General features: G+C 39.3%; 1 protein-coding gene across 2 annotated transcripts in view; it reads left to right on the forward strand.

The window, feature by feature from the left end:
- The window catches only part of apbb1ip (amyloid beta (A4) precursor protein-binding, family B, member 1 interacting protein), a 157,701-nt gene that overhangs the window by 128,676 nt on the left and 14,364 nt on the right, over positions 1–14,661 (forward strand). For both annotated transcript variants that reach the window (XM_072575987.1, XM_072575988.1), the window contains exons 8-10: positions 4,848–4,919; positions 8,295–8,438; positions 9,125–9,235. In XM_072575987.1, coding sequence (XP_072432088.1) covers positions 4,848–4,919; positions 8,295–8,438; positions 9,125–9,235 — 327 coding nt within the window. The remainder of the gene's footprint in view (positions 1–4,847; positions 4,920–8,294; positions 8,439–9,124; positions 9,236–14,661) is intronic.

Below are 14,661 nucleotides of genomic sequence, written 5' to 3' on the forward strand. Positions count from 1 at the left end.
ATAATGTACAACCAATAAGGTCTCAACAGTGGCCTGAATATTTAAAAAATTAGCTCTCCATTTTTGTAGTCAGTTTCCCAGTGATAAATAAGAACATCCTATCAGCTATCCTTATTAGAACACCCAGATTTCTTGACTTCTCAGAGCTCTTCAATCTCTCACCATTTAGGTAATACGCTTTATTTCATTTTAAAAAAGATTTTCCTGCCAAAGTATACTACATGAAATTTTCCCATATTATTCTCTGTTTGCCATATCTTTACCAATTCACTTAATCTATCAATATGATTTTAGATTAGATTACATTACACTGTGGAAACAGGCCCTTCGGCCCAACAAATCCACACCGACCCGCCGAAGCACAACCCACCCATACCCCTAACCTAACACTATGGGCAATTTTAGCATAGCCAATTCACCTGACCTGCACATCTTTGGACTGTGGGAAGAAACCCACGCAGACACGGGGAGAATGTGAAAACTCCACACAGTCAGTCGCCTTAGGTGGGAATTGAACCCGGGTCTCTGGCACTGTGAGGCAGCAGTGCTAACCAGTGTACCACCGTGCCGCCCACAAATTTACTCTATCCTTGCAGTTAGTCAACCAATGTTCTATCCATGCCAATTTGCTATTCCCTATATCATCACCATATCATGGTATTAGAGTGTTGCAGTTGTGTGACGGGGTAAACCCTCCTGCTTAATTTAAACTAGCAACACAGAAAAGATTTATCCCGTGCAGTAATCTATGTAAATTCAAGTGGTCAAGGACTACTTAAAGTAAAAGTAACAACTTTGTTTCTTAAAGTATAAAAGAGAATAATTAAATAACAATTATCTACAACTCCTTCCTCTAACCTATGGTTTACTTTTCCTTCTGTGATACTAGTCTGATAAAACCCCTGAGTAAGATTTACTAAAATTCAAATTTCAAAACCAGCCAGCTGTCAAATCTTCTCTTATATCTTCCTCTGTCTTCTTTTCTTCTTCTTAGGGATTTTCGTTTCACAGATCACTGATCGATAAAGGTACCTTTACAAGAGCTATTTTCGGGCAGTCTTTTTACATGCTGGTGGTTTGGCAGTTCTCCCTCAACTATTCAATTTTTCTCAGTCTTATACCCCAAAAGCATTGGATTGGGTCATTGGCTTTTAATACTGTCGATTACTAAATTCAACCTGGATTGGAGGTTTTATTTTGGGTACAATTTAAACTGATTGGCCTAAGTCAAATTTGTTTTTGTCTCCAGGCAACCAGCTACATTAGCTGCTGGACCAAAAGATTACATTGTATCTTGTTCAGAACACTTGGTACTGTCAGGTAGTTTTGCTAGCTTTTAACACTCTTAAAGGTACAGTACACTCACATCTTCATAACATAGTGCAGAGGAGTCCATTTGGCCCATTGTACCCTCACTGGCTAGTTAAATAAGCATCATTATCGAGTGTAGTCTCCTGCATTTCCCAATACACTTATTTATCCAAATAATCATCCAGTGCCCTCTTGAATGTTTCAATTGAACCTGCCTCTACTACATTTCCCAGCACTTCAGTCCATACCCTATTTGCTTGCTGAGTGAAAAAGTTATCCTCACTTCACTGTTGGCTTCTTATGCATGGCACTTTAAATTGATGCCCTCATGTTCTTGTTTGTTTTACAAGCTGAAACAGCTACTTCTTATCTGCTCTATCTAGCCCATTTACGAAAACAGCTATCAAATTTCTGCTTAGCCTTCCTCTCTTCAAGGAGAACAGAACTAAGTTCTTCAATCTCTCCTCATAACAGAAGTTCCTCATTTCTAGTGCTAATCTCGAAAATTGATTCAGCACTCTGTGTGGTGTGTTCATGTCCTTCCCATGACATGACACCCACAACTGTACACAATACTCAGCTAAGTGTCTTTTACAAGTTCAACGTAACCTCTCCAGCCTATATTAAATAGTTCCCCTTAATAAACACCACATTACCTCATTTTAATTTAACAATATTCTGACCTATTTTATTTAGCCCAGATGATGCATCTTTCTCAAACAGCTTTTCTTTTCAACCAGTAGATCCTCGTATTTTTGCTGAGTCATGTTAGACTAAATCTTTGCAAAGAATTGCTAAATATCTCCATAAAAGTTTGCCAGAACAGTTCTATTTTTCTTTTTTAACCTAATTTCCAAGTTCACCTTAGCCAGCTTTGTGTTCAAACCCTAGAATTTGAGAGCTAGTGAAGAATTTCCTCGAATTTCTTTCTAAATTGACCAATTTTCTGTTGTGGTTTGGCTCTCAGGAGATGTGTATCTGGGCTGGGTGATGTGGGAGGAAGAATCAAATCTTCATTTAGATGACACCTTTTCTGGATACTGCATGGCTGCGAGGACCAGCTAGTCTTTTCCTGTCACTTTCTGCACATTGTTCTGTTCAACAGTGTTAATGAAGTCAGGCTCTTCAAATTGTTCCAGTAGCTCAGAGGGCTTTTAACTAAGAGCAGACTTTCTGTTTGACATTGGGCATTAAAGTGAACTTCACCTGCACTCAGAGATGGGTCACTTTCTCTCACTCGATCACATAGTACTCAGCATATTACATATCCATACACAAGTAGCTTGGCAAATTTTGTGGAGGGATGTACAGTATTCCACACCTCTGCTGACACCTTCAGCGATTGAAGATCCTGGTGCCATCTTTCCAGGGTACCCATACCTTGCCAGTCAGAAGCATCACTTGTGTTCTTGTTCTGAACATGTTCTGGCCCTTCCACCCTGCATCCCTCAACCAAGTTAAAAATCACCAGGTCACAGTCCAACAGGTTTATTTGGAAGTACAAGCTATCGGAGTGCTGCTCCTTTGTCAGGTAACTATCTTGCACTTCCAAATAAACCTGTTGGACTATAACCTGGTGGTGTGTGATTTTTAACTTTGTTCACACCAGTCCAACACCGGCACCTCCACATTATCCCTTAACCAAGACAGACTTCCAGAATAATTCTGCAAAGGTGAGTGACAGGCCAGAAGGTTATACAGAATATAAAGAACAATTAAGATTAACTAAAAGATTAAGAAGAAAGGGGAATTTAAAATACAAGAGAAAGCCAGCTAAAATTATAAAAAGATAATAGTCAGTTTCTTTGGGTAACTGAAAAGGAAGTGAGTTTTGGCCCTTTGGAGAGTTAATAATGGAAAATAGGGAAGTGGTAGATATATTGAATAGATATTTTGCAACTGTTCTCACTTCTCAAGAGAAGTAACATCCAGAAATAATTGTATATCAGCAAAAAAACTTAAATCAAGGACACTGAGACAACTGTTATAATTAAAATCTCTTAAATCTCCTGGTCCTGCTGGATTACACAGGGATGCCAGAAGAGTGACTATGGAGATAGTAGATGGATTGGTTTTAATTTTACAAATTTCCCCAAATTCTAGAAAGGTCCTATCAGATTGAAAATATCAAAAAGGGAAAGGGAAAATAGAAAACTATAAGCCAGGTAGTCTACCAAAAATACTAGGAGCTATTATAGTACTGCACTTAGAAGATCTTAAGGCAACAGGCAAGGTCGGCATGATTTTATGGAAAAGAAGTGTTTTCTTTTTGACTTATTTATGAGAGTTCTTTCAGGAAGTAACAATATAGTTAAGACGGACTGTTGGATGTGTTGTTCTCAAGGTTCTAGAATGGATAAAACAAAGTGCCACATCAAATATTAGTGTGGAAAATATGAACTCAGTGTTATGGGAAACACACTTGCATAGATAGTGGATTAGTTTGTTAATGTGGATGTAAATAGGTAGTTTTTGAATTGATAGAATGTGACAAGGGGTGTCCCAATTATATCAGTATTGGAACCTCAGTTATTTACAATTTATCTCAATGTCTTGGATTTGAGCCGGAAGTGCTGAGTGGATGATTCATCCCAGCCTCCAGTGGACCACAGCATCATAATACCAGCCTTCAGCCAATTCGACTCACTCCGTGTAATATCAAGAAATGTTTGGAGGCACTGAATAGTTCAAAGGCTACAGGCCCTGGCAACATTCTGGCAACATTCTGGCAATAGTACTAAAGACCTTTGCTCCAGAATTTGCCACTCCTCTAGCCAAGTTCTTCCAGTACAGCTACAGCACTGGCATCTACCTGGTGGAAAATTGCCTAGTATGTCCTATATACAGTAAGTAAGACAAATGCAACCCAGCCAATTACTACCCATCAGTCTACCCTTGATCATCAGTAAAGTGAAGGAAGGTGTCATCAATAGTGCTAGCAAGCAGCACTTGCTGAGCAATAACGTACTCAAGTGATTCCCAGTCTGGATTCCATCACAGTCATTCACTTCCTGACCTCATTGCTGCATTGGTTCAAACATGAGGAGAAGAGCTGAATTCCAGAAGTCAGGTGGTAGTCCTCAACATCAAGGCTGCATTCCATTGAGTGTGACATCAAGAAGCCCTAGCAAAATTATAATCAGTGAGTATCAGGGACAAATTGTTTTCTGGTTGGAGTCATACCTGGCATATAGTAAGAGGGTCATGGTTATTGGAGGTCAGTCATCTTAGCTCCAGGATAGCTCTGCAGGAGTTCCTCAGGATAGTGTCCTAGGTCCAATCATCTTCAGCTGCTTCATCAATGACCTTCCCTCCATCATAAGGACAAAAGTGGGGATGTTTGCCAATGATTGCACAACATTCAGCACCATTCACAACTTTCCAGAAACAGAAAAACCTCAAAAACTATATTATATTAATATTCAGTGCCAGTCATTTAACATTCATAATGTACATGGTAAGTTTTATCCTGTGACAATATATTGCATTCTGCCACAGTTCAGAGAATTAACAATCCTTTGTGTTTTTTTATCCAGAATTTCTACATTGCAAAGAAGAAAGCAGAAGGGAAGAACATGAAAGAGAAAAACAAAGAGGCTTTACTTGAGGTGAGTAAATACTTCATACACTTAACAATAATTCAGTATTTTGTTTGAAACACATCAATTTATAGCACAAATAATCATACTGAGAATTCACATCAAAGCCAAGTGGACCATCTTCAGCGTGACTGGAGGGACAGGGAGGGTGAGGTTGCAGAGACCATCTCTGGAGTGTCTTGAAAGGAGATTTCTGAGGGGCCTATGTGTGGTTTCTTCTCTGGCTGAGTGTCCCCTGGCAACACCCTGTATCCCTGTGAGTAAGAGGCACCTGGAGTGAGTGTGAGTGTTTTCCATTCTCCTCTTGCCATGCCTTTGGTCCTGCGTATCTTCTTCACATGTGTGCATCTCTCCAGAAGACTCTGAGGGTGCTGGACCTGGATCTCCTTGGAAGCAGTCAATCTATTCATGGAGCAACCAGACAGTCATATGTTTGGGGCAACTTGGTCCCTTAGACATAGGTACAGTTCTGCAGCCACTGAGCAATGAGGACCAATGTGTCCTATATACCTGTCTGCTCTTACTCCTCCCTGAGCAATGTGGAAAATGTTGCTGATTGCCACCACCAAAGGGTCCTCTCCTGCATGGGGCTGAGCCATTGCCTGGTCTCTGGTAGTCCTTTGAGTGCCAGCAGCCTGGGCCGCATCGTTCTTGGATGACTGTGGTACTGTCACAGTGAGGTGCTCACCAGAGTGTACTCCCAAACATTCTAAACCTTAGGCTCCCACAGAAATGTCTGTATCTGTAAGCTGCTGGGATTGCAGGAGGCAACTCTTATCCTCAGAGTTGTTCTGGTGGGAATGGGCTATTTATCTGCTGGGGTCATGCACATCTGGCTGGCAAAACACAAAGGAGAGATGGCATAGTGGTTAGAAGTGGTTTGTGATGATTGACGTTAGCAGCAGAGCTAACGTGAGAATTGCAGTGGAGTGAAGAACGATATCTAGTCAGTTGGCAGGGCACCAATGCCTTGGTGCCTCTGTGGGAGCAGTCCTGATTTGTTTCCTTCAAGGAACAGAACTCTCTCCTCATTGTGGGTGAGGAGCCTAAGGTCTAGAATCCTCCCATCTGTCTGATCACTGTCTGCCCTCTTATGTGTTGTCCTCTCCTGGACTGAGAGAAAGGAAGTTATTGAGTGTGGTGAAAATGGCTGGCTCAGCTTTTAGTGCTGGCGCAGCTCATCAAAAGGTGTTGTGGATAAGTGAATGGACAGTGCAGATGCCATGCAGGATTAGAAGTATATAAGATTGGAGGTGTTGACAGCACATAAGGGAGAAGATGTTGTACAGCCTTGGTGGAATGTGGCTACAGTAGCAGAGACAAAGTGAGTGTGCGGTATTGGAAAGAAACTTAGCAGAGGAGAGGTCATTGGCATTTTTATGGCATTGCTGACCATTCCTCCAGAATACAGAGACCACACTGACCTGGGTGGTGATCTCTGACCAGGCTGCCGGATTCTGGTGTCATGGTCTTCTCTGCTGGTCATCTGCATCACCTCAACTATCAGGACCTTTAGGGCCCTGTCAAAGAATTGTGGCATCTCCGACATCTCAGTTGTCACTGAGCAGGGAGCAGCTTCGGAAAGCCAGTACTTCTTCAGGCACACAATGGCCCTTTGAATATGGTACCAGAACCAGGAATGCTGGTCTTTGGATAGATATCCATTGTGTGAGAAGCTATTCTGGGAATGATGAGTGGTAAGATGGGGATAGAATCAATTGAGAGAGATGCCATAAGGGTGAGGCAGGTGATGAATGAGGTGAGTTTGGTAAGGTATGGTGAGACATTTGACTAGGCCTCACGGCAAAAAAAACCTCCAAACAAAATGACACAACTAGCACTCAGCCAATAAAACATAAGACTCAGGCCATAGTACAATCTAAACTAAAAGAACACCAGATAAATGAGTAAAGCATTGCAGATTATTTAGCATATGACATGTTTTATAATGAAGGCCCAGCATCATTAATGGCTTTAAATACAGATATATTATTGCTTCCCTTTCAATTGCTTTGGGACTAGATTGTGATCAATCTGTATTTAAGAATAAAATTCCAACAGGTGTTGGGCTGTTTTGCACAAGACATAACACTATGAGCAGTTCTGAAGAAGGGTCACTCTTTGATTTGTTTCCTTAGTAGGTCAATGAATGTTGGAGGAGAGCTTTTCATTCTCAGTGCTGTCCCCTACACAGAGACATTCCTGACTCAATGGTGTCTAATGTGGCTTTACTTGTGAATGAGTATCATTTATCTGCACTTGTACAGTAAATTTGCAACATGTGCAATGTTGATTGTAATATAAATCATTGAGCCATTTCAAAACCGCACTGAAGAAAACCAAGGAAGTGTACTTTGAACATTCAACTGTGGGTAATCTGAAACTAACGAATAATTAAAGTCAGTTATTAGATATTAAAGACAATCAGCTGTAAAAGTCCATTCTTGTGAGGCTTTCCGATACTTTAACAAGATCAGTTCCTCCCATATTTTCCTAAAAATACTATTGCCTTTCCTGCTGGAGTTGCTGCTATGACAAAACTACTTATTTGACAATTAAGCAATATGGGACTTCTTGTGGTTGTGAAAGGTGCAACATAAAAGTTAATTCTCTCTTTTATGTGTGAGATTAATAAAGTTCCAGATTACAGTGTACAGCTGCCAAGCTTTTCATAAACCAACAGGCCAGAATGAATATATAATAAGCTAGGGTTGAATAGCAAGCTTTAAAATAAGTAGTCGGTTAAAGAATGCTTTCCCTTGTTGAAGTATACTATAAACCCTGACTGTAATCTGTTTTAAATCCTTTGTTTCACACAATAACAAAGGTGATTGCCTTGTGGGATTTTTTTAAACTTAAAAATAGGCCTATAATTCATAACATAATCTATTGTAATTAGTATTGTGATACTGTGACACCAGCATGACACTGAAAAGATAGTTCCCTCAGCATGATTAATGAGGAATGAACCATAATCCAGAAAGAACCATGGGCATCTCTCTCCATTAGAAAGAGAGAAAGATTATATATCTATATATCTTCAAGGTCCTAACAATTTCACTAGTCCAAAGACTCTAAGATTAATTTTGTCCTGATGAATTTGGCACAACTGAAATTTCAGCCTGAAATCTTCCTGGTTCAGAAGTAGTACGAAACATATCCTATAAAGTTAGCTCAGAGTTTTCAATTTCAGGTATTTCAGTTTCCTGATTGTATCATTTTGATAAATGTGATTGCTCAGTTCCCCAGAGAATTATAGCATATTAGTTTATCCCACTTTGAGCAGCTGACCCACCTGTAACTCATGTTTATTAGTTTTATTAGAACATACTCTCAAAGTTTAATGTTTCCCATCACATAAACTAAATTTATGTGTGCACACAGGAATGTTTTTGTGGAACATCAGTCATTGTACCAGAGCTTGAAGGAGCCCTCTGTGTAAAAGAAGATGGAAAGAAGTCATGGAAACGTCGATACTTTCTTCTACGAGCTTCAGGGATTTATTATGTTCCTAAAGGAAAAACTAAGGTCAGAAATTGGAAAGATGCATTTTTTGCCAAAAGAATATTCGTGAGATTTAAGCTAAAGTAGAGCTTAAACAAATAGCTGAAATCATCATTCAGGGGTCAGAGGTGCCTATAGCCAAAATGAAAAACAGTAAAAGATTGACAGCGTGCACTTCTCTAGCAAGGAAGGGCTGGTGCTTCGTCAGTCCTAATAAAAGAAAGCATTACAGACGTTTATACTCCACCTTAGTGACAGTAGCACATCCCGCAGAGAGCTTAAATGCATCTATTAATCAATATTGGGTCTTCTGGTCACTTACAATGTTGTTTTTCTTTTCTTCTGTAATGGGATGTGAACATAACCAGCAAGGTTGGCATTTGTTATCCATTTGTTATCCATAATTGATTGTTATCCATTTGTTATCCATTCTTGAACAGTGCAGTTAATTTGGTGTAGGAACATTGACAGTACAGATCGGGAGTTTCAGGATTTTCAGCCAGTGACAATAAAAAAAGCACAGTGACTAGTCCGGACATGGCCTGGAGGAGTACTTGCATATGGCGGTCTTCTCATGCATCTATTGTCTTCTCCTCTAGCTAGTCACAGTCATGGCTTGGAAGATGTAAATGGGTTTGTGAAGAATTCCTCTAATGAGAATTTTGATCAAATCTGAAAACATGCTCTAAATGATTTGACTTTTTCAACAGACATCACGTGATCTGGTTTGCTTCATCCAGTTTGAGAATGTCAATATTTACTATGGAGTGAATTACAAGGCGAAATACAAAGCACCAACTGATCACTGCTTTGTACTGAAGGTAAACACAGTAATTATATTTAAAACGTTAGCTGCTTTTATTTTTCTAATTTTGTTAAGAACTGTTTTATCAGTTTAACAGAAATTTGGAAGCATTAAACATGCAATTGCAAACTGTATACATCAATTGTGATACTAAATGAAGATAGAGAGGATAAGATCATTTCACAACCATAGCACTGTTGCAATGCATGATTCCTCTGACTGAGAAATTCTTGAGGTTGACAATTGGCACAATAAGTAGAAGCATGTTCCTTACTTGTAAGTGTGTAGATACTAGAAATAATTGGCGATGCATTGATTCTACTTGCAATTAAAGCAAAATGCTCAAAAGTAATAATCTCTGGATTACTCCCAGTTCCACGTGCGAGTGAGATTAGGAATAGGAGGATAGTACAGATGAATGTATGGCTGATGCAAGGGGCAGGGATTCAGACGTTTGGATTATTGGGATTTGTTCTGGGGCAGAAGTGACCTGTACACGAGGGATGGGTTGCACCTGAGCTGGAAGGGAATCAATATTGTGGCAGAGACATTTGCGAGGGCTACTCAGGAAGGTTTAGACTTGCCTGGCAGGGGGAGTGGGAGCCCAAGCAGTAGTGAGACAAGAGTGAAGGTTGAATCTGGTCCATAAGTTAAAGATAGCAATTAAATAGGCAAGGAAGGCAAGAGCATGGTAGAAAACAAGGGAAGACTGATGAAGTAAAATGCATTTATTTCAATTCCTGAGGCCTGATAGGTCAGGCAGATGAACTCAGGACATGATGGGAACATGGGACTGGGAGATCATAGCTACTACAGAAACATGGCTGAGGGAGGGACAGGACTGGCAGCTCAATGTTATGGGGCATAGCTGCTGTAGGAAGGATAGAAAGGGAGGCAAAAGAGAATGGGGAGTGGTGTTTTTGATTAGGGAAAACATCATGATGTACTTAGAGACAATATTCCTAGGGGTTCATCCAGTGAAGCTATATGGGTGCAACTGAGAAATAAGAAAGAGGTGACTATTTTGATGGGATTGTACAATAGGCTGTCCAAAGATCAGCAGGAAATTGAGTGGCAAATATGTCGGGAGTTTGTGGATAGCTGTAAGAATAATAGGGTTGTAATAATGGGGGATTTTAACTTTCCAAACATAGACTGGGGCTGCCATAGTGTTAAGGGCTTAGACTGGGAGGAATTTATTAAGGGTGTTCAAGAAAATTTTCTCAATATGTAGATCACGAGTGAAGGGGCAAAACTTGACCTCCTTTTGGGAAATAAGGCAGGGCAAATGATTGAGATACTAGTTAGGGAGCAGTCTGGGACCAGTGACCATAATTATATTAGTTTTTACAATAGTTATGGAAAAGGATTAGCCTGGTCCAATTGGGGCAAGATCAATTTTAATGTTATTATACAGGAACTTTATATTATACCTGAATCTGACTGCAACTTCAGAATATTGGGCATTCTCAGGTTAGAACAGGAATGTGCAGTCTCTCTTTCTCAGGTCTTTGATACAGTGCCATCCCTGTGATATTTTCCCAGTTGGTCATGTTGCTTTGCTAGTTTCCATCTCTACCAGAATATGGTACTGAGCAAGGTCCTTTGAAGTAGTTTGCTGCCACCAATCCTCTTTTGTCTTTGCTTTGTCTTAGGGCTATCTACTGTGTAGTAGTAGGAGGTACAACACCAAAATGTTATCAATAAAGACACTATTCTTAGATAAAAACGTTTACTGAATAAGAACAATAAACATAACTGTAATTAGTCTGGCATAATTGCTGAGACTTAAGGAAGTTGGTACAGATACACCTGTTCCCTCCAAAAGCTAAAGTAGAACTTTGCACCTCCACCCGCAAGCTGTGTGTGATATCAATAGAATGGGTAAAGCCAATGTTGAATATTAATCCATTTGGAACCATGACATTATGCAACATCTCCCCTTTAACTTTTCTCCTCAGAGTCAGTCTGTTATAAATCATGAAAGTAAGTCAATTTCACACATTACTATCTCATCTCTCACTTCACTTCAGTCTCTAACTTGACAAATGCAAATAGTCTAGATTTTGACACTTTTCTCAGAACACATTCACTTTGTACCTAGAAAGTGCTTGGTCTCTTCCTTTAAGACTATTGATCCTTGCTCTGATCTGTCAATCATTTCTGCACTGGAGCTTCTTTGTCTCTTGGATATTCTTTGTGGAGGATATCATTCTTTATCAACCTTATTGTTGCAACATTATCTCAGCTGGAGAACCCATAATTTCCTCAATTTTCTTCCTTAAAGGCAAAGGCTCTGTTGAAATCAATACATTATTCCATGTGGTCTCCTGGATTTCAGGATTATCAATTATATTGTAATTGGAAGAGGTAGACTCTAAGACTCTGGACACTTTGACAAGGCAGTTTCATCTTCCCAATTGTGTCCTGGATCTATTAGTGTTTCAAAGCTTATCACTCTCAGGTCGCTAATCAAGCTGGATGTCTTTAGCCACCTGTTGTGGTTGTTTTGCTCATGAAGGAAATTTTTATGACTCTATGATTCTCTTCTGTTACTGAAAGATTACAGCTCATTCAGTGCTCTCTCTGTTACTGGCATTGACTGTTCTGTTTTAGAAGATGGAGGATTGAACATTTCCACTAATTCTGTATAATATGTGGCTTTCTCTATGTTGGCAATTTTAGACAGCTCTCTTGTGCCACTGTATGTGATCACATTGAGCTGTTTGTCTGTTTGAATTCTGTCATGAGTTCAGGAAGCCTAATGATGCCAACCTTTTTCTGATTATCTCTCGACTAGTTCATCAATAACAGTTTTTTCATGGCCTAGTGTCTAGATAGCTGTTTTTTCCTGGACCAGTACTTCTCTGGGAGGTTGTCAATTCCCTCCAACTCCTCCTTATGAAGCTGAGGTTGAGATATTCATGCAGGCTCAAGTTTGTCAATTACAATGTCATCTTTTTTCAGTTCTTTAATGTGCATTGTATGTGCTTCTGAAGCTATTCCACATACACCATGTAATCTTATCTCTGTAAGCTGTAACTTCTGCTTCTTCAGCAGTAACTGATCTGTTAGGAAAGTAACATTTCCTTGATTCTTAAATGTGTTATCAGCATTGCTGACGAGGCCTGCATTTGGACTACCTGGTGGCTTGCTAGTCCAGTTCAGAGGGCAGCTAAAAATCAGTCCATTACTGGGGGTCCAGAGTCATGTGTATGCCAGAACAGATGAGGATGACAGATTTTCTTTCTGAAGGACAATAGTGAAGCACATGGGTTTTTACAATAGCCATTTTCTACATAGCATTGTTACTGTGACTAGCTTTATTTTCCAGTTCTATCAGCTGAATTCACATTCCCATCGGGGTCATAATGGGAAGTGAACTCATGCATTCAGAGGATTAGACTGAGCCTCTAGACTTTTAGGCCACAGACAGTACCGCTATGTCACCATTTCCCTAGTGTTAGGCTTCACTCTCAGGATCTGGCAATGTACCAAACATAATTTGAATAGCTTTCTCCAAAGATGAACCTTCCTTGGACTGTAAGAAATCTGACAAAATTTAAGAATTCCAAAGACAATTCTGTCTCTAGTAAATTCTGATTTCATAGCTCCATACTCATAGCTTTTCATTAATCTGTAGAGGTGAAAAGTAGATTTAGGTGATTAGTGGAGTTGTGTACAGATTCTCCTGGAAGTTAAACTCTTTTTTTAAAATCTTGTTACCATATCAAGCAGATAATCAACATGGCAGCCATTGAATTATACAAGTTCTGTCTCTTCTGGATGAGTTAATTTCCCTAGAAATGTTGCCAATTGAGTCATCTGGTCAAATGCAGGTATAATTTATAATGGTGGTGTTCTACCATGCAGATCTCTTCATATATGTGACCACTAGTACTTCCATTGCTCTAAAATTGTGTTTTATATCTGCACATATTCTGGAAGCGACCTACAGTTTTTCAAATGTAGTATTTCTTAGTGATGGCTGAACATGGTCTATGCCTGTAAGTGTTTGTTGGAAGCAGAGTTGACACTGTTGTTTTTAAAATGTGTCTAGTGTATTCTCTGTGCAGGCTTGTCATATAATCCTCTAGAGAGGCCATGGTTTATAAAGTCCAAATATTCTGTTGCCCTCTTGAGGTCTGAGAGACTTTCTGATTTATGATTTCAGCATGATTTGAACAGTTATCTCCAAAATTAAACCTTCTTCCAGCTATAAAAATTCTGATAAAGTTTCACGAAGAATTCCAATAACAATTCTTTCGCTTATGAATTCTGGTTTCAATACTCCATATCTACAGTTTTACACCAATCGATAGAAGTAATTACTGATGTTGCCTATGACTTCTCCTGGAAGCTGAATTCTCTGTTAAATCTTGCTCCTTCAAGACTTCGGTTTGCTCTTAAAATTTAATAATTATCAAAGTCTTTTAGGACATCTTCAAAGTTTCTATACTTCCTTTGATGTTTTGTCAGTTAATAACATCATCCATAGTCAGCCCTAATGAATATAACAGTGCAGTCACTTGCTTAGCTTCAGTCTCAGTGTTTAATTTTAAAACAATGCTATACCTCAAGAATTGTCACTACTATGAAATTTAGTCTTGTGTTCTGTATGGTCCTTCTCTGACCCTGAATCTGATAGTAAGTATTACATCTTTTTGATTTCTTCTCAAAGTGCCAACTGATCGTAATCTGTATCATTTCAACACAGCATTAAATCTTTAAGCTTGTAGTCCTTTAATCAATAATGCTGTTTGAAATTTAATGTCTGCACAGTTTGTTAGATGCCATACCATAGCAATGTTACAGTATTTCGATTGTTTGCGAGTCTTTTTAATTCTGTTCTTCTATAATACTCTACCAAATTCTTCAAAAATTACTTTAAATTGTATTCCTGATCGTTCTGTAGTGATCTATTGCTTTCAAGCTGTGTGAATCTGTTATTTTACATACTATGTTCTTGTTCTTCTTATTAGGCTTTCCTGTCTTTTTCAGATCTTTCTTTTTTTAACTTTCAAGATAATGGCTCCTGGTTCTTCTAGGTTTCCTCTCACCTACTGCAGCTGAAAATATGTTGCTGGAAAAGCGCAGCAGGTCAGGCAGCATCCAAGGAACAGGAGAATCGACGTTTCGGGCATCAGCCCTTCAGGGCTGATGCCCGAAACGTCGATTCTCCTGTTCCTTGGATGCTGCCTGACCTGCTGCGCTTTTCCAGCAACACATTTTCAGCTCTGATCTCCAGCATCTGCAGTCCTCACTTTTTCCTCTCACCTACTGCAGCAACTTGCTATCTAAGCTCATCTTTGAAAACATAATATTTTCTCACTTTTCAAAGTGTAAAACACCAAGCATTTTCTTCTATATACATTTTTAAAAATAAAATTCCCTGGTTGTGGCTTTTATAAATCTTACTGCCAAAATCTCAAAAGCATCTGT

This window comes from Chiloscyllium punctatum, chromosome 8 (assembly GCF_047496795.1).
Source record: "Chiloscyllium punctatum isolate Juve2018m chromosome 8, sChiPun1.3, whole genome shotgun sequence".
Classification (NCBI taxonomy): Eukaryota; Metazoa; Chordata; class Chondrichthyes; order Orectolobiformes; family Hemiscylliidae; genus Chiloscyllium; species Chiloscyllium punctatum.